Source organism: Fringilla coelebs, assembly GCF_963513975.1.
Source record: "Fringilla coelebs genome assembly, chromosome: 3".
NCBI lineage: Eukaryota > Metazoa > Chordata > Aves > Passeriformes > Fringillidae > Fringilla > Fringilla coelebs.
In genome coordinates this window covers 62,291,661-62,311,322 of record NC_140030.1, presented here as the reverse complement: position 1 = coordinate 62,311,322, position 19,662 = coordinate 62,291,661, and the positions used below count along the sequence as shown (strand labels likewise).

At 41.6% G+C, this 19,662-nt stretch overlaps 1 protein-coding gene across 2 annotated transcripts in view; it reads right to left on the bottom strand.

The window, feature by feature from the left end:
• Window positions 1-19,662, bottom strand: part of PLAGL1 (PLAG1 like zinc finger 1) — a 44,238-nt gene that overhangs the window by 6,709 nt on the left and 17,867 nt on the right. For both annotated transcript variants that reach the window (XM_084202008.1, XM_084202009.1), the window contains exons 3-5: window positions 5,012-5,167; window positions 3,833-3,945; window positions 1,412-1,561 (exon numbers count right to left, since the gene is read on the bottom strand). In XM_084202008.1, the coding sequence (XP_084058134.1) occupies window positions 1,412-1,561; window positions 3,833-3,945; window positions 5,012-5,167 (419 nt within the window). The remainder of the gene's footprint in view (window positions 1-1,411; window positions 1,562-3,832; window positions 3,946-5,011; window positions 5,168-19,662) is intronic.

The following is a 19,662-nucleotide window of genomic DNA, read 5'->3' as shown; positions in this document are numbered from 1 at the left end:
GGGAGAAATAAAACCCAAGTAATGCCCAATGACCCACAGCACAGCAAAGGTTCCAAGACACATGCATCACCCTAGGACACTCTTTGTGTCAGTGTGTAGGATGCAGCTCTCTATTAATGCCAATGTGCAGAGTTCTGCTGAAGTCAGCAGAGAGCTGTTTCAATAGAATTTAAATTTAAATACTGGAAATTTTAAGTAACCAGTTTATAACAACTACTTCTTGGAAAAGTTCATGCTTCCCAAATACAGTATTAGTAATCCTGTCAATTTTACAAGCATATCATGCATTTCAAATCAAGTTGAAATCTCAAATTATATGGACTGCATGAGAATCTCAAACACAGCCTAAATATGTCTCAGAGTACCATATACTATTTCACATTTTTCTTTTTTTTTTTTCTCAATAATTATGTTGATATGAATCCCCAAATCAACTATACTCCATACTGTTGTAAAAGACATTGAGGGTTTGAAATGTTATTCTCTCATCACCACTATATAGTAAATATTTTTCTCACTGTGCAGGTGGAGAAACAAAAATGGAGGAAAAAATGTAAATACTACTATGCCACAGAAACATGTGCCTATCTTGGATATGAAACTGAAATACTGGATTTTAATTCACAGTAACTACTACTTTTCACTAATATTCCTTTTCTTTTAAATTTTAAAGTTACTCACAATGATATACAAGCATTATGTTCAACAGATTGATTTCTGTTTCCCAAGTGTGCAAAAGAGTTATTTCTGATTCAAACCAACTCTGCCTAAGAAAATGGCCAAAACAATAAAACCCCAGACTCTATGTTCTAATTTCTTTTATAAACACAGAGTACCTTGTTCTCTCTCTTCAGACAAAGATGCAGTTCAGCATCTCTTACATAAACTGATCATTTCATGGCAACATTGCAGTATTCTAAGTTTTGCACTTAAGTCTTCAGACTTAATGAGAAAGGAAAATTGTACATGAAGATTCACTCAACACCTTGTTCCTGAGCACAGGGCAATGTGCTCAGAAAACAATATGTGTCCAGAAATGTAATAAAAGAAAGGAATTTGTTAATTCCAGAATGAAGTACTATTGAATGTAATAATGCCAAATAATCCCACCACTTACACCCACCTGGCATTAAAGAGCATTCAGTTAAACACTATCAGCATGAATGCTTTTTATCTTTCCTTGTCTCAGTTTCTTCACTACCCACAACAGCAAGTACACAACACCTTTTCCTGACAAACCCCATACACTGCTTGCTTTACTACAGATTAAATGACATTAAAGGTGGTATGTAAGTAATGATCCAGCGAGCAGAATATAATCAATCTGTCATTGTAAAAGAGTTATTCTTTCAGAACCCTTGTCTATAAATTTCCTTTTGGATGACAGGTGGAGCAATGGAGGTTTAACTACCTTAACTGTTGTGAAGTAGACTTCTCCACAGTGCTGATAAGCCACAAGGGTCTGTTCTTCTTGGTTCCGGGCTAGCCGGACAAACATCATCCAGTTTCCACAGTCCTCATTGGGAGTGTCCAGAAAGTACTTCCCTCCATCTTTCAACACCTGAAACAAAGTGGGGAGAACAGGAGGACGAATATGATAAAACCAAGTCCTGTAGAGAGGCACATCAGTTTTCTTTAATTTGCAATCACAGCCATCAGTTATCTATCTTGTCTTGGCCATATGTCCCTTGAAATCACGGTTGTTTTGAAACAGATCACTCTTAATGAACACTGAGTGCAAAAGAAAGTGAAGAATGAATACCTGCTGAGCACTCCACTACTAAAGTAACTGTTGGCCTTTGTATGTATTTTCCATTTATAGTTCATCATTTTTTATGTCATATAAAGATAATATTAAGAACTAAGTGCAGGCAGGCAGAAAGATAAACTTTATGCCTTAATCTACTTCCTGAGCACTCGATAATCTCAAGCTTCAGTGCTACAACATTTTGCATGGAACAATTGTATGGCTTGTGTTAATAAGTCCAGAGAGGTAACATACAACATAATGGCATTTTAACAGTCTTCTCTTTTTCCTCTTAACAATGCAAAAGTAAATACAAATGAACAATTGTGCCAGACAGATATTTTTCTTTTTCCTTTACTTCATTCTTCCTAGAATCCCCTCCAAGAGAATGCCCCTATGAGGCAAAAACCTCCAACCTCAAACAAGACAGATGCTTTTCTGCAACAGTGTCTCACACATGGACAGATAAAGCTGCACAACTAATGTCAGCACAGTGTGTATTTGTTCTACTAACCACATAACTGAGCAAGTAACTGCAAAAAAAAAAAGTTGCATTTTCATTGCTTCTGGTAACTATTTTATCTAACTTCATCATGTTTCCGATGAAAGCACCTGCCTGTTGGACAAGTTTGGTCACATACTCATGCTAGGGAGAAGTCAAGGCAGCTACTGCTGTCATGTAGGAAATCTGGGACTCTAATCTCCTCTTCTGAAGAAACAGTCCATTCATCAGCCAGAGCTGTGCTTATCACTGTATACTTTTAAGCAAATGGTGCTGACTGATAGAGGATAGGGTGTGGTTTACAATGGCTTGGTGAAGAGGAAGGAACTGAGTGCTTAGCTCATCCATCCATTGTTAGAGAAGTACATTTTCTGCATTTTTAATAGTGCCTAATCAAAAGACTGAAGATATTTAGTAATAGAGAAGAACAAACCTTTTCTGGTGTTCACATGCTATGAAAATCCCATAGATGGACAGTGTTATTTTCCTGGCAGATGATTCCCATTATTTTCATGTGCAAATCAAGTTTACAGCAACTACTGAAGCTATTACTACTTTGAAGCTCTCAAACTAAAGTTCAGAAGTACTTCCTCACAACACAGTGTTTTCTAGTCCCAGGCTTCTGGAGAAAGCTCAAATGAAGACACAGAGTGTATCACAGGACAGCTGCTGCTGGTGTCTCTGTATTTGGGGGTGAGAGGGTCTGATAGGAAATGCAAACTCTGGAAGAACCATGACCTGTTGGGAAGTCCTGACAGAGGCTGTGGCTTGACCATGGACTCACTGTATGACACAGAGCTGTGCTCAGCCACGACCCTGACAGCAAAATGCAAAGACTGGGGCCCAGAGGATTGCAATCAACTGCAACTCCCAAGGAATTCCTATGGGAAAGGATGTCCATGTAGATTTGTCTAAGCTGGGCTAGTCCTGAGAGGCCACGATTTTTGCTGGATAAAGTACAAATAATAGTGTCATGGTCCAGGTGCAACAGTCAGTACCTATGTGAGCAGCAACCGAAGGTACCAGCCCTAAATAACAATCCGATTAAATGAACTGAGGTAGTGCACTGTGTGTCAAAGTCTATATATAAATTAACAATTATTATTAATTAATAACAATAATACTTAAAAATAATTAAGAAGTGTTTCCCTATCTGTTTCTCCCTACTAAGCCGGTGCCTTAGTGCATGTTTATGTCACTCTCACTAACTCGGTGCACAAACTCAAACCTCCCAGCAGTATGGTGCAAAGCACAAATCCTTTTGTGTTACCTGGGAAGAAAGTTCAGTAGCCATGCTCCCTGAAAAGCTTATCAAGAGCTATCAGACTGATAGGCTTAACACTCTAGAAATGGTAAAACTGGAAAGCAGGACACCAAACTTTTAGAAAACACAGTATACAGGAACATTTGGGTACTTCAGGTTAAGCTGTACTACCTAATAATGTGATTTACACTCATACTTACACATTGAAGGGACAAATAATGAACTCCATCAGAGGGCAAATTGACTGATTAAAATACCTCAATAAGTATGAGCTGCTAAAGACACACAGACACTCCACAGAAAGACAGTGGGTTTTTACCTGCAGGACTAGTCTGCTCTCGTCATAGCAGGTCAGTTTTGTAGACAGTTGACCAACATAAGGGCCAAATTGTGTTCTCTTCTGTATTACTTTCTTTGCAAATACACCAAGGACTGTGAAGGAAACAAAGAGCAATGTAATATTAGTACAGACATCACAAACTATTTCTTGTATGCTTACAGTTGTGAAAATGGAGATAAACAAAATAGTGCAGAACACATGGATTCTTTTTCTAGACAAATAAGCCCACTAAATAATTCTAAGGTGAAGACTCCAAAAAGGATGTAAATAAGTACTGATTTTTTTTTAATGGGAACTACATTGAAGAAAAAAGTACCAAAAATCCATGACAGGATGTTAAACTGAGCATGCAACACAAATGTGTTGATACTCTTCAATCTACAAACTCATGTTATCTTAGTCCTCTGCCTTTTGGCATAATTTGGGAGGTTGTTCTCTCACAATAAGAGTGGAAAGAATCTATAAAAACAGAGTATTAGCCTTCTTAATCATTCAGGTTATTCCACTGCTAGATCAGTAGAGTGACAGTGTAGGCATCTTGTCATTCTCTGTCTGAAAAGCAATCTAGGCAGGACTAATTTTACACAGGTAGCTATGGAAAATTTGCACACTAAGAACATAATTCCTTTGTTCATGTTTGGGCATTCAAATTGCTTTGTTTTCACAAGGAAACATCAGTCTTTCTGTAATATGAACTGAAAATGCTGCAAAAGGTAAATTACCCCACTGTGATCTCAGGAGTTTGTAGGGGGTGGATAAGGGCTGCCATTTACCATTTTGTTTCTGACCTTTCATTGAATACTCTTTCCTGTTTTGCATGCTTGGGGAAAAGAGAAAAAAAAGTAGTAGTGCATGGCTGTTATTATTAGATACAAATTCAACATTCATTAAACTTGGACTGACTGAACAGAATTAACTGGTTGTTCACAGCTAAATGTCACACCAGCTCTGGCTAATGTCCTGCCATCCGTTGATGTGTCTGTTACCAGAAACCAGTCACAAAAAACAGTAGCTGACTGTGAGCTTTAGCTGTGCTCAGCTGAAAACAGTCTTCATAACGCAAATGCCCAATGATCATGCCTTGAATTACTCATGAAAACAGGCCAGTGTCTTTGTCCCCTTTTTTCCAAATGTGGGAAAAAGAGCTAAAATACTTACTCTGCTGGTTTCCAGCTCTCAGCTCCAACACTCGCAAAGTGAGGTAGTGAGGTAGGGTGAGGCGGGCTCGGCTGGGAATGACCCTATCTTTAGCCCTGATGAGTGGTCCGTGGAGCTTGCATTCTCCTATAAGGCTTTTACCGCAATCCTCACACCCTACAAATCCAGAAAAGGGAACCTGTTACTAAAAATGACCAACTGCTTTCCAATTTTGTCTCTTCTAATTTTGTCATCTTGAGAACACATCTGGAATTACGAATGCTTTTCTTCACATCGGTCTTCTACATTAGGTAGTGAAAAGATTATCTGCAAGTCAAAACTAAACAAGGAAGGTTTAAAATAACACCTCCAGTTTGTGCATTCTCTCCTGAGCAAACTGGTGTGTCTTGACCTCCAAAGATCTACACATATTCTCATTCAGAGGTGTCACAAATGATACCTTTAGAGACAAGGATGGGAACAAGACTGGACTTCACTGCATGCCCAGCTGTAAAAATGCATATATTTCTACAGAAATGTGGACAAAGTTGTTAGCAATAACCTAGGTTACCCATTCTGTGACTAAGAAATTCTGAAATTTGCAGAGATCCAAGGAATCCAAGAAAGACTTTGTGTTTGCTGCACAGACCATTCCCAGTAGAAGACGAGACCGTCTGGGTACCATGAGAAATGAGTATGATGGGTCCTACAGCCACAGCTCGGTTGACAATCATGCAGGGGCAGCCTCCTCATAGGCTGCTCTGCCTGTGGAATTAAGGAAAAGGGGCACACCCCATCTCCCAGCTGTTGGTTCCCAGTAGTGACATCTGCAGGCTGAGCACACGGACCATCCAGAGAACTCATTAAAGAGAAATACATGTCTGCAAACCGACTTTCCCCCGGCACAGTGAGATATTTTTGGTTCAGTGCAGCTCAAACTGGTTGCCAGGGAAACTCACACAGAGCAGCGACAAAACTGAGCCATGAGACTTTCCAGCAGAAGGTCATCTCAGCACTGGTGTCACACAGGGCGATGGGAAAAAGGGGACTTCTTGCACAAAACCTTTTTATAGACAGTAGAAACCAAACCAGTGAGCCAACAATGCTTTACGACTGAGCTAAAAAGAAAAGCTGATATTGGTCATCCATGACTACCTCGTTTTGTTTTCCTTCTGAAAACTCTGCTGAGCAAGTCTATTCAGTAAGTGACAATACAGAGCAGAGGAGGGGAGCCAGAACAGCCAGGAGAGCCCAAGGGAGCACTGTAGCAGAGACTGGGGCAGGAGAGGTGAGGCTTCATCACAGACAGGGCTCATAACCAAGGGGCATAAAGGGCTCAGGAGACACTGCCTGGGGAGACATCAGAGACAGTCTTTGAAAAAGGACAGTAGCACCAGAAATGTCATATTCAGGGTACACCAAAAAGGTTTCTGTTTGTAAACACAAGCAGGCACTCAACTAAATCATGCAGCTTGAGAGTCTAGTCCAAAATTTCCCCAGATAAGCCTAAAGTACTCCTACCTAGCTGTTTGGGCTCTCCATCAACACCAGCTGAGGAGATAGACTTGTGTGTTGGTCAGGCTGCAGGCACTACAATAGTATTTTTCAATAATTTGTGGACCATGGAAGTTTTCTTCTTCCATGGCTTCCAGGCTGCACACCTGCACCATGAATAGCTGAAAAACATTACTTATTTTTGCTAGTGCTACAGATAAAGAACATGCTCCCTACAGCCATCACTTAAAATGCACAAAAAGCCCAACAATACAGCTGCCAGGTATATTTTTCTTGTTATATTTGTTTATGTACCCAAAAGTCCTTTGCAGCTGCAAGGCTGCAAGAAAATAAAAATATTTCCTTGGTGATTTAACTTAATTGGCTTTTAAATAAATTCACCCTTCCGAGGCAACAAAATTATGAGGGCTTCCTGATCTTGCTGGGAATAATAGTGACTTTGTCTCAAGTCAAACAGCTCCTGCTTGGAGAGTCATTGTATGCAAACGGCCGAAACACATTACCAAAAGCAAAATGGAGACAAAGAACCGCTGTTAGAGGAAGGATGTGTCTAATCATAAGTACACGACCTTATCAATCCATGCCATACCTCTGTGATTCATCACTAGCAAGCTCCTGAGCAAACCTTCCCGCTGCCCCGAGGCAGTGCCCACCTCCCAGGCTCCAGGGTGGGCAGCTCCCAGGAAGGCTGGAAAGGGAAAGCAGGGGGAAAAGGGCATCCCTTGAATCAGCTTCCAAGTTCTGCAGTACTGCTCCATTAGCTAACCCTCCTTGGTCCTGCAGATCCAGGACATAAGGTCTGAAATGATTCACACGTGGAGTGTAGAGAGGCTCTCCTCTAAAATCAGGAACTGCTTTGCATCTAACTGTGTTGAGGAAGGGTCTCCAAGCTGAGCAGCCCCACAGGCAGCACACCTCAGCAGCAGCACAAAAACATCAGCCAGCCCTGCACAAAACTACCTGCAGAGCTGGAAGTGCTATTAAACACCTTGTTAGCATGGCCTGGGATTCTGACCTGGCACAGCTGCCCAGCACCTTGAAATATGAGATTAGCTGGGTTGGTTAGAGCATGGTGCAAACCCCAAGGCTGTGGGCTCAGTCCCTGTACACTTAAGAGTTTGACTTATCACACTTGTGGGTCCCCTCCAACTCAGAATGTTCAGTCATTCTGTGAAATATTCAGAGCTGTCCTACACTTGTTCTAAAGTTTTCTATGTATACGGGTCATGAAGATAACTAGAATTACTTAAGTTATTTAATAACAGGCATACTGGAATTACATTCACTACACAGTATTTCTGACCCCACACCAACATGTTAGTACCCTGACTGCAAATTTATTGCATTCTAAAAATTGCCAGGTGTACCAGAAAAACAGGATTGGAACACTGCAAATAGAATAACTTTAGGAGCTACTGAAGGAAATGGATTTCTCTCCCCAAAACTAACAGTGCAAAACTGTCAAGTTCACATTCTTTCTCAGAGACAATTACAGGTCAAGTAATGATCCTTTGTGTTTCAATGCTAAATTACAGATGCTATTAGCAAAGGAATGTACATAGAGCCACAGCACAGAGTTTGTAAAGCTCACATAGATTTTATGCCACTTTTTAACTTGGCTAATTAAGTAAAATATATTTTTTTAACAATAGCTTCAGAACACACTCTAACCTGTTCTGAAACAGGGTGTATCCAGCTACAGAAACAACATACACTTTGTTGTACTGGCACAAGAAATGAAAAACACTTGGCCAGAAAAATCACTTTCTGCAAAGAAGATTTCTTCTGCTTTTTGCTAGGCACCTTAATACCTCACTGCTTTTTCAGGTTCCTTGCTCCCTTAAATTGTATTTACACAAACAAAATTAATGGATTTGAGGTCATGTGCAAACATGCAAGAAAAAGTAAAACTGCCACTATTCCGCTGCTTTGTGGTGATTTAGATGAGTAGGCAACAAAAAGAAATAAACAAGATTTACAGGAGTTACAAGCTGTTAAAAACCAGACTGTGTCATTTACTACATCCTTAGAAAAACAGTGCTATATTGTCCCCTAGAGGGTACTTCTTCATTCTTCCTCTGTCCTCACAATGATTCTGAAAAAATTCCAAATAATGCCTTTTTATCTATCTGTATATAAAACTGCACAAGCTAATAGATCTTGCAGCTGTTTTTATTTTGCTGCAGCAGAGGGGAGGCAGGCGTAGAGAAGAGCCCAGCCCTGGAGCAGGTGCAGGCTCTGACCAGGTTGCAGATGTGCAGCCACCACCTCAGTTGCAAGGACAAGGTGCTCACCCCTGCCAGCCGCTGGAGGGGCTAAGAGAAGGGTGGGTACATCTCCCTGACACCCCCAGCCGATACCCCTGCACCTGAATGCCTCTGCTCCCACTTCTCCCACATGCTGGAAGGCATGGTTGGCAGCAGCCAACCCCGGGCTTTCCCCTGCTCTTTGGGGAAAACTGAGACCCTGCCCGCAGGATGCACTCTCAGCACATGAGCTGACTGGTAGCTGCGCTCCCAGGGAGGAGAATGGGCTGAGTGTGGCTCACCTGTACTGTCCTCACCATGCTGGTGCTTCGCCCCAGTCCAGGTCTAGGTGACACTTCTCCTTTGCTGCAGCCTATACAGCCCGACAGCCTCAGCTGCCAGCCTGCCTTGTCCTCCAGACAGCTCTGGGGCCACCACGCTGCGCCGGGACAAGCTCCCGCAGCCAACGGTAGCCAAGCTGGCACGGCAGCTTGGGCAAGCTGGACTTGAGCACAGTCAACAAACTGGTTTCCAAAACAGCAGCACGGCTGGAGCACTGTGCCACCCCCAGAGGCACAAGCCCGGCCTCGGGGAGAGCTCATTAGTGTGGGCGAGGAGCCACGGGCTGCGGTTGCACAGAGCCCTGCTGCACAGATAACGGGAGCTATACATAGCCACGCTAGGAACTGCAATCACTGTCCTGATAGCTCGCCCATGCCACCGGATCCTTCACCAGGCAGCAGCAGAACATGGCTTCTCAAAACCAGTCTGCTAAAAACTAGATGCCTATCAGGACCTCCTCCCTGCGATTTCTCCCACCCCTGCTTTCAAGTGAGACTTTACAGTACCTGAACATTTCAGTGGCCCACAAGATGCCTGCGGTGCAATTAGGTCCCCTGTGAAGGCAGAGGTAAATCATTTCTTTTCAATTGTCCACTTGGAGCAAATGCACCCTGTGAGAAATGATCAGAGGCTGAGCAGACCTTGGCATTTGCTGTGCTGTTTTGCAGCATTAGAATTAGCTCCCATGCGCAGAGGGAACAAAGATCAGTGTACATAGCAGTTGAAATCCTAGCCTAATTACAATCATAAGATTTGCATAGCAAACAACAGTAATTTATTCCAGAGTAAAACTGTAGCACTCCGTTAGCCTTGTTCAGCCTTCACAGAGAGGAACGCTGCAAAAACACCTCCTGGATATTTTCTGAAGTACATTGCACATGCCAGTCTTGGTTCTCTTAGCCAAAGGTGCATGAGGGTTTCCAGCCTGAGGTTTGTTCTGCAGCACTCTGTGCTGGAAAAGCTTGAAATCCTTGTTCTCCAATTTATTTGGCAAAAAAATTCAAACTCAATTAGCAAACAGTTAATCACAAGTTATTTTCCCCTTATTGTGGGCCACTGACACACATTTTCTCTCAAAAAAACATTTATGAAAGAAGCCTTATAGCCTAAGTTTGATGTGCAAAACAAAGCTTTTGACCAATTAATAATGGGTTCTATTTATATTGAAGTAAAATAGAACTTGTCATAATTACCCATTAACTTCTGATATTTTATTATGCCAAATTGTCTACAGAGTGATCTTTACTTGTTAACTGGAAAAATGGATCCCTAGTCCAGTATCGAACCTTTCCCCAACGTCTCCTTTTCATGTCTTTTCTATGTCATACACCAAAACCTTGTATTAACAGAAACATACAAGTGCTCGGCTCTGCATGGAAAAAAAGAAAAAAATACATAAATCAAGAAAGCCCACTACAGGCTAACTTTGCAATCACAATCATTCATCTGGATAAAGACTGAAAACTTGCACTTCTGTGCATGACACTGTACTATTTGGGAAGCAGGTGCCGTGTTCTCCATAACCCAGCACCCAAAATAACACCACCCTGACAAGGAAGGGAAAAAAAAAGAAGGTATATTTACTCCTGATTTACTCCTGCGTGCTTGAGAGGGAAACTTTAGATTTCAAGCAGAGTTCCCCTGTCTTTGACACACAGAAGCCCTGAAGCCTTGCAGCCTCTAGCTGGTGGCACCAGAGCAGAAACTGTGGACATGCTGCTGAGGCTGTATTGGCCCCTTACCAAGGCCTTGTGCTGCCATGCCAAGGCTTTCTGGTGAGAGGATGGGAGCTCCTGAGACATGAGGAGGAGTCCTGGTCCTGCTCAGGCATTAGTGGCAACCTGCACGTAAATGCCTACTGTTCTTGGGGCCCCCTCCCTGGGAAGGAGAACAGTAGGTGGTTTGCAAACATCCCAGAAATCATTCTAAACATTAAACATGTTCATGGGAACATGACCTCACTCTACTAAAATGTAAAACTTTGAAAATGAGTTACTATATTTGGAGACAGAAACAGAGAAAGAGAACAGCAAACATGCCTCACTGCCACCCCACCCCATACATTCAGTCAGACCGGCAGGTCAAGTTGATTCCCTAAAACCCAGCACTGCAGGTGAACCTGGCCCTCAAGCACCCTGACCCAGCCACTGATTTGCTGTGACACCTTCCTTCACCTCACCTCCATCCTCCCTGTGCTCGTCTCTGCTCCCAAAAAGAATGAAGATTTGGAAGCAGAGTTACACCTTTAGGTTTTCAGCAGTGGGAGATCATCTGTCAAGGCACCTGCTCCTTCCTCACAGCAGTATGATCCTGACCAGCTGTTCCCATGGAAGAATGCGTCTAGAAGGGTGGCTCAGCACTTATGTGACTGTAAAGAAACCTCACACAAAGCATATGTCCGTTTTCCTGGCACAAGTTCCAATTTGTAAATTCTTCCAAGCTGCAGAACTATTTGTTATACAAACACATACAAGATAACAAACACTATGATCCATTACTCGTTCCTAATACGGAGTAATCATGACAATAATCAAGCTCATCTGGGAACAGTAAGTTTTTCACCTGGTGGCTATGAAGCACTACAACAGGCATAGCTCAGAGGAATTTAAACAGCTTTCTGTAAAAAGTCAGTCTCCCACCAATCCCAATGAGGCTTTCTACCGTGCTTGTTCTGTCTAGCAAATCTGAGGAGCAAAACAGTTAGAGAAACCTCAAGGAGCACAGCTGGGCTGTGGAATTCAGCAGTTCCAGCATGTTCCCATGAAGGCTGTGCAGCAAAAGCACACCTGTGCTCTGCTGCATCTTACAAACTCCACAGAAAAAGGTTACCTTCACTGTCTGAACACCTGAAAAGGCAGGAACTTACACATCTTTCCTGCAAAACTAAAGGAGAAAAAAGCCCCAACAAATCAAACAAGAGGGAAAGTATGCAGGTGCAAACTTCACTGCAGTCTGATCAACTCATTTATCAAAGCTCTTGGTATGTTCATTCATCTCAAAATGACCTGAGGTCAAAAAATTCATTGATTGGTTGAAAGCTAATTTTAAAAATAATCATTTTCTGGTTATTCTCGGAACAAAACTTACATGTCACATTTCCAGTACACCACATTGTGTTTGGTTGTTATCAGAACCCATATACATAAATGAGCACAGTTGAAGTGAAGTCACCTCCCGTAGTTTACATGTAATAGCTTCTAATCAGCGCAAACAAAGAGACTTCTCTTTCTGCTGAAAGCTGAGCACATTTCAAACAATCATATTGAAAAATGCAGTTGGATTTTCCAGGGTTTTTTTTCCTTCTCTCCCTCTCCCTCCACTCTCTTGGCATGAAGTCATATAAAATGAGATCCAGAAACAGGGAAGGAGGTTAACAGCAAATTCACAAAAACAACTACTACTTTTTATGAGAAAGAATTTGATTCAGCATAGCATGGCCCTATGAAATGCCCAGCAAAAAGCCCTCTGAGAGGGAAGCATTTCTGCTGCACTCTGCCCATCTTCCCCAGCAGCCAGCAGCTGTCCAACCTGGTGCAAGGCTGTGGCTCCTTGTCTGTGACACCTTCTGCCTGTTTTAGGTCTTCATTAGCACTGTCCAAACTGCGCTGTTTCTACACTGTAGATGGCAAGACAAAAATCCCCCTGTCACAGAGACAGAGACAGTCACCAGGAGAGTCATATTCAAACTGCTCATAGACACCCTGTGGCTCCTGGACTGCATGCTGGACCCCTAAACTGCATCTCTCACACCACAAATTCTACCTACCACAGCAGAAGCATTTTATGTATCTCAAGCACTTTCCTTTTGGAGAGATTTTTTGGCAGGCCAGTTGATTTGTTTTAGTGGAAAATGTGAATGCTAAGTTCAACACCAACACCAGAATCTTCCATCTTTGTAATAGCAGAAAAAAACCCATATAATACATCTTCCTAAATGCACATATGTATAAATACACATGCACACAGCCACACACACGCCACATTAAGTGCATTAATACTGTCAGCAGTTTTATTGATGGCAGGTCAACACCACGCTTTCAATTCTGATAAAGGAAGTGCAGCAATTTTAATGACTAAAGCTTAGTATCGATTAGTTGAGATATTTCCAAGCCTTGCAACATTCCCTTAAAAGGGAACCCTAGATTGGGTCTCTCGCTCCTTCATTGAACTTGGTTGTTAGTGGCCAGCAAATCCAGATGTTGTGTTGAAGAGACTGGTGGAAAACATGGTGAAAAAAGCTACCTCTCCTAAGGAAACCAGCCCAAATAAATTCTTTAGTTTCCACTGGTGACTTTCAACATGAACTTTAGCAGCAAAGACATTAGCAGCTGGGTTATATTTCCAGCTGCTTACTGGAAGAATGAATCAGGCAGGTAGACACACTCTGGAGCAGGTAACATGAGTTTACTGTAGAATGCAAAGAGGAAGCATGGCATGCAGAGTAAAGAGATACCACATTCATCCTGTGGCTGCAGAAGCTGGTATCTTTAGAGGCACATATAACAATATGAAGCAAAAACAGCTACTGGGAATCAAAGTGCAGTGTTTGCACCCCTGGACCCACTTCTGCAGGTATTAGTCTGTGCATGGGCCTCCACTGATGTGCAAGTAGCCCCATTATGACAGAAGGAAGTCCATGTGGAGAAGTGAATACATAGACACTTAGGACTGGTCAGGGCTGAGACCTTGGAGTCCTGAAAGAACACTCCAGCCCATATTACATTCAGTAGAAGCTATTAATAAAACTGGAAAATGAGTTAACTTCCTCAGTGAGCCATCCAAACTTCCTGCTGATATTCTCACTCACCCAAGAGAAAAAAAAAAGATTTTTTTTTTCTTATCAATGAACCCTATAGTATATATCTAAAATGTCAAAATGAAGGAGTTGTCTTTTAAAAGTATTGGCTTTTGTAAATGAAGGGTCATTAACAGCTTAGCAGAACAGCTTTAGTTCTTACTATGCATCCCCTTTGTAACAGAAAGCTTCTGTTATTCCTTGCTTCATTTCCAACTGGAAAAGCATGCTTGATTCCCAGCATCTCTGGGAACAAAATGGGTAGGAGACTCTCATCCTTAGCCTTTATGACCCTGTTAAATTATTCTCCTCTTTTAAGGCATGAAGTAATTTCTTTAAAACAAACCACATAGACATTGAGAAGCTCTGCTGCTGAACAGACACAAAAACTTATTTCTGTGAAAAATACTCACATGTGCAAGTATCATGTCTGTGTTTCCATTCACTCATTTTCTTTTTCCTAAGATCCAACATTTTTTTTTTTCTTACAAAAACCATTTTTTTGGGGAACCATATGATAATTGCTAATGTCTTGAATGATATTGCAATAAAGAAATTATCTCTACCTGCACTTCTTTAACAGACCGATTTAAAAAGGCTGATAAGATTGGCAGCAACAAATTAGACAGCAGTGTAGTACATTTTCCTTCAAATAACTATTCTCCTGAGGCATAAGGACAGCCCTGTAAGACACAGAAATACAAAGTAGATGATCATAGATTATTATAAGAGAATTGCATGAGAGTTGCAAAAATTTGTGTGTTTAAAAATTTGCAGATTTTTTCTATAGATTAAACTCTCAACTCAGATTATAAAGTATCTCCATACAGCTCTATTTTTTCTGCTGACAGTCATCTCAGTTTGAGATCAAATAAAACTCAAACACTTTTTATAGATTTCTGATTAATCTGTAGTTTTAAAAAAATTATTTGCAAAAGTCACACGCACACACAAAAATAAATTCTTGCATGAATCTAAGAAGCAATCTTGCAATGCAAAGTTGCAAAGAATTTGTTCCTGTTTACTTTCCTATCTCAAAGAACAAGATGAACAGATGTTAAAGGCATCACCTTGGGAGAAATGCACCATTCCTCAGATACGTATTTACATAACTCTGGTTATTTAACATACATATTTACTTAAGGCTGTGTACGATTACATATCTTACCTTGTATTTGGTATATTTTACTCTCTTGGTTAGAAATCAAATATTTTATACTTGTCCACTTCAACACTGCCAACAGGCCAAAACAATTTCATGTTTTATAAAGATGTTAGAAGAGGCAAAGGGACAACTGTCCTGCCAGAACATCCCTACCCATCTCCCCACTCACACCTGCCTAAGCACCTTCCAGTCCAGTAAGTTAAACATAACACACTCTGCCTTGTCTTATCGCCCGAGGAACAGGGAACAAGTGCCACCTTCCGTGTCACACATGAATCATCCACTTGCTTCCCCATTACACGAACTGAACAAGCCCCGATCAACTGAGCTTTCCGCAACTCTGATTCTTTTCTGTTTGCACCTCCACAAGTACCCAGGAACCCTCACTGGTCAACGTTTTCATAACACATCTAGATTACAGCACTAAAAGGACCCACAAATGTATCTCCTGTCCAACTTAAATGTTAACTTTATATTAGCTTTAGCTTTACATTTTAATGGCTTCCAATGCCTATCATGCATAAATACACTTAAGTGAGGTCAAAAACAGTCTTGACACATTCGGATAACAATAATGACAACAGAGCCGACAACTTTGATATGTGCCTGCCTGAGTTCAGTGTTTCCACATAGTAGTCAAAATTACAAATGCATTTGCTTTTTTTTTTGCTTTTTCTCTCTGAAAATCTTGGAAACGTAACAGCAGAAACTACAAGCAAACATGTTGATGCTCTACAGTTAAGCAATGTATTTTCATTTTAAGGATCACAATCTAAAGAATCTAAAGTAATCTAAAGAAAGCATGTTTGCATATGGAGCCCAAATTCTTCCAAGAAAAACAGATAAGTTATCTGCTAGGAAAAGCACAAAATGCAACAAAACTAGTTAAGATTACCAGCTCAAAATCACTCAAAGAAAAAAATGCAGACTGAGGAACACAAACTATTCCAACAAAACATGAAACTTCCCAAGCATTTCTCTCAAAATGAGGGGACTACTTGAGAGTTTTCAAACTACTGCACCCATGCACAGACACTTTTAATGGGGTTTGCAACAAAATCCCAGCCATTCCTACAGCCGTGTAAGAACAAGGCTGTGTGGTGGCAATTACTCTGCTCTGAGCTTGTTCTTACACTTATAATAACAAAGGAAGAAATGACATTACTTAAGGTTTTTCCTGCTATCATAAGTGGGTCACACCTGGAAGTTGTAACTGCATGAGCCCAGAAATCTTTTCCTTCAGTCACCACTGAAACTAATATAGAAACTCTGGCAATTTGTTCTCCTGTTTTCAGTAGAAAATTTACATATGAATTACACACCAAATGCCTTTGGTCTAATAAACTGTTCTGGACTCGCACAATGAAAATACTGCTTCTTTATTATCATCCTTCTCTCGCTGTTCTTTTCTGTCTTTACCAAAAAACCACATACACCTAAAGCCAGCAGCACGTGTAGTGGTCAGTCTGCCTCTCGCCTGGAGTCCACACATGGAAACAGAGGTTTGGAAATATATCCTCACATTTCAAAGGATTTTGAGATTCCCAGATTTTCTGCCAGACAGGTCCTCTTGTTAGTCACTGCCTTGTGTGTGAGTATTGACACAGCAGTCTGTACCAGTTAAGAAATCATCTGATGCAACCCAGCTGATTTTCAAAGGTATAAAAAAATCACATATCATAGCTTTCATGAATGATTGATGCTCAGGACCTGACTGGAAGACCTGAATACTGATTTTCTAATACTTTTCATATTCATTAATCATTAATTAGATAAAGACCAAATTAATTCACACAGAGGCTAGAAACAGCACAAGAGTTACTTAGGTATTTCCCATGACAGAATACAACTCAAACATTGGTTTTGCACTCGAGAACAGAACTGCAAACATTTCATAATCGCACTACATATGGGAAATCAAAACAAACCTTACCTTATTGTAAATGGCAATTTTAGTAAAAAGTCAGGCTATGCTAGTACAGGGTGTAAGGAACCATGTCATCCTCCTTCGGCAGACTTTTCCAAATGCCCCTGTATTCAACTAAGTCTAACTCTGCTCTGTTTTGTTTCCCCAGGAGGACCCATTCAGGACCATGTGCTCCTTTTCAGCTGTCAATAAACAGAAGCAGTGAATTCCCCAGCGCTTCACAAAGCTAGTTAGGCATAGCCATTCATTTCTTCAGGAAAACAGGGCATTGATTTCAGCAAATTCCCAGGGAGCAGCTACAACAAAGAGATCAAAGACCCACCTCCTTTCCTGCCTGGCTTTGGCCGGCTGTGCTGAGAGGAGCAGCAACAGGTTTCCCGAAGAGCGAAGAGCGGGCTCTGTCCCCTCCGACCACTGCACGCTCCATTCACACCCATCGCCTTCCTGCATTCCTGGGACAGCCCCCAGTGCTAACCGTGACAAACCCCTGCATTCAGGCAGCATAATATACTGCACACCAGTTCATCCAAGGATAAAAAGAAAAACAAGCTCCAGGGGAAGTCTGCCGCTTCCCCGACCAGCCGAACCTCAGTAGCTGACAGACTTTTCATAAACGTCTTTTTTTTCCTTAGCTTCTCCATCTAAACCAGAGAAATGTTTGCTACCTCAAATTCATTGTGCTGAAACTTCTCTGGAATGTTGGCTTTTCTGATTTATTTCCACAAGCTTGAAGACTCAGCTGCTGGAGTTTGAGGTCTAGCTGCAGCAGCCCTTGTATTGTGCAACAATGATATTTTCTTTGTGCAATTTGCCCTAGACTGCAGTGGGTTTTTTTTCTAAGGACTTTAAGGGAGTTTGTTCAAGTTTGGTTAGAATTTTTACTTTTTTTTTTCATTATACATCTTGTCTTCATTACTGTAACCTGGAACAAGATTTTAAATGCTAAAATTTGACCTTGTGTTGAACCAAGCGGTAGCAAAAGACAATGTCATGGTCAAGCTTAAGGTGGTTAGGCTACACATCTACTGCTAAACAGTAAGAGCCAGAGATCTGGTGCTGAGACCACCTGGCACCAGCTCCACAAGTCTAAATGCTTTTCATATCCTTCTCTTTTCCTCCCCAAACAGTTTGGTTATATCCAAATTCCTTAACTGGAACACATTCTGGTAGATATTATCCGTCACACACACCCTAGTGTTTGTTGCTTGTTTGTATATGCTAGTACTGAGCTCACAGGCTGGCCCTGAAATATTAATTTACATACAGACAAACATAAAGCTCTGAAGTCAATTCACACCTGTACAAATTTGCCATGTCATTCTTTAGCATTCTCCTGCGCACTGATGTTTTACCAAGGCACTACCCAGCTGTCACAAACACCCACCAGCTGGGACCTGGAGAATTCCCTCAGCACTGGCACTGCCTCTGGGCCGCTGACACGTCTCCAAGTGAGAAGACAAATGTCCATCCCACTAACATGAGTGAGTATCACAGGATCTGGCATAGCACAAGCAGTACAATACTGAGAAGACCAGGGACAGCTGGTAGGGATGACGGCTCGCTGCACAGAAGACAGCTGAGAACACAAGGAAATACACAACTGCAGAATTACTGAAGTTGCAGGAGACCTGTAATGATCAACTAGCTGAGACTCCTGCTGAATGCAGGCCCTTTAATACCATTACCCAGGGCCTTGTCAAGCTGTACCTTGAATACTTCCCATGTGGGTATCCCCTTCCCTGGCAGCCTGTTCCAATGTTTGATTGATCCCCCACTGAAAATGCCCCTTGCATCCACAAGCACCTCCCCTGAAGCAACTTGTGGCCTCTTGTCCTGTCACAGTGCATGCCTGGGGAAAGGCTGCTTCCAGCTCCTTTTCCATAACCACCATTTCTGTACTGAAAGACCATGACTTGATCCCCTTGAGCCTCCTCTTCTTCAAGCAGAACACACCCAACTCTTTCAGAATCTACTCAGGTGACAACTTCTCTAGCTCCCTGATCATTAGGGGGAACACAAGAAAGGCACTGTTGCTGAGCTAAAAAAAAGAGAAATGAAACTGCCAGTGGATAAAAATGCTAAAAGAGACAAACATCTGAGTACAGCTGAGGAGTCTTGACCACGACCCCTGTGCAGTCACCCTGCCCTCTGCTTTCCTTAATATTTCACTCCTGATAATAGTTTTGCCTGTTGAATACAATGCAATCGGGCATATTGCAATCCTTGGTTTAGAGTTCTCTCTGTATTTAAGCATGCCCTGAAATTGCCATTTCGCAGAAGAAATTTTAAAAATGCATTTTGACAAATAACTCGATCTCCACTTATAATTGCAATCTTCCATTAAGCCACTGATGGTTTTATATTTATTAGCTGATTGCAGTTATCAATAAAAAAACCCCCAATCCTGTTTTCCTTGTTCCTCTAAGGAAGTACTGAAAAATGATAAAATGTGTGTCTGAAATTTCCCTCCCTTATATTGCACAGCGTGCAGCTGGGCAGCCCTTGGAGGCAATTATAAAGAAAAGCAGCTGAGGCACTGGAGGGATTCCAAAAGAGAGCATGTAGATCAGATCAACAAGCAGAAAAAAATGTGCTTAATGCTTCAGATAAGCTGGAGTGAGAGAGTGCAAGTATCTGGGAAACGTGAGCAACAACCTCCCATGGTAGTTACAACAGCAAAAC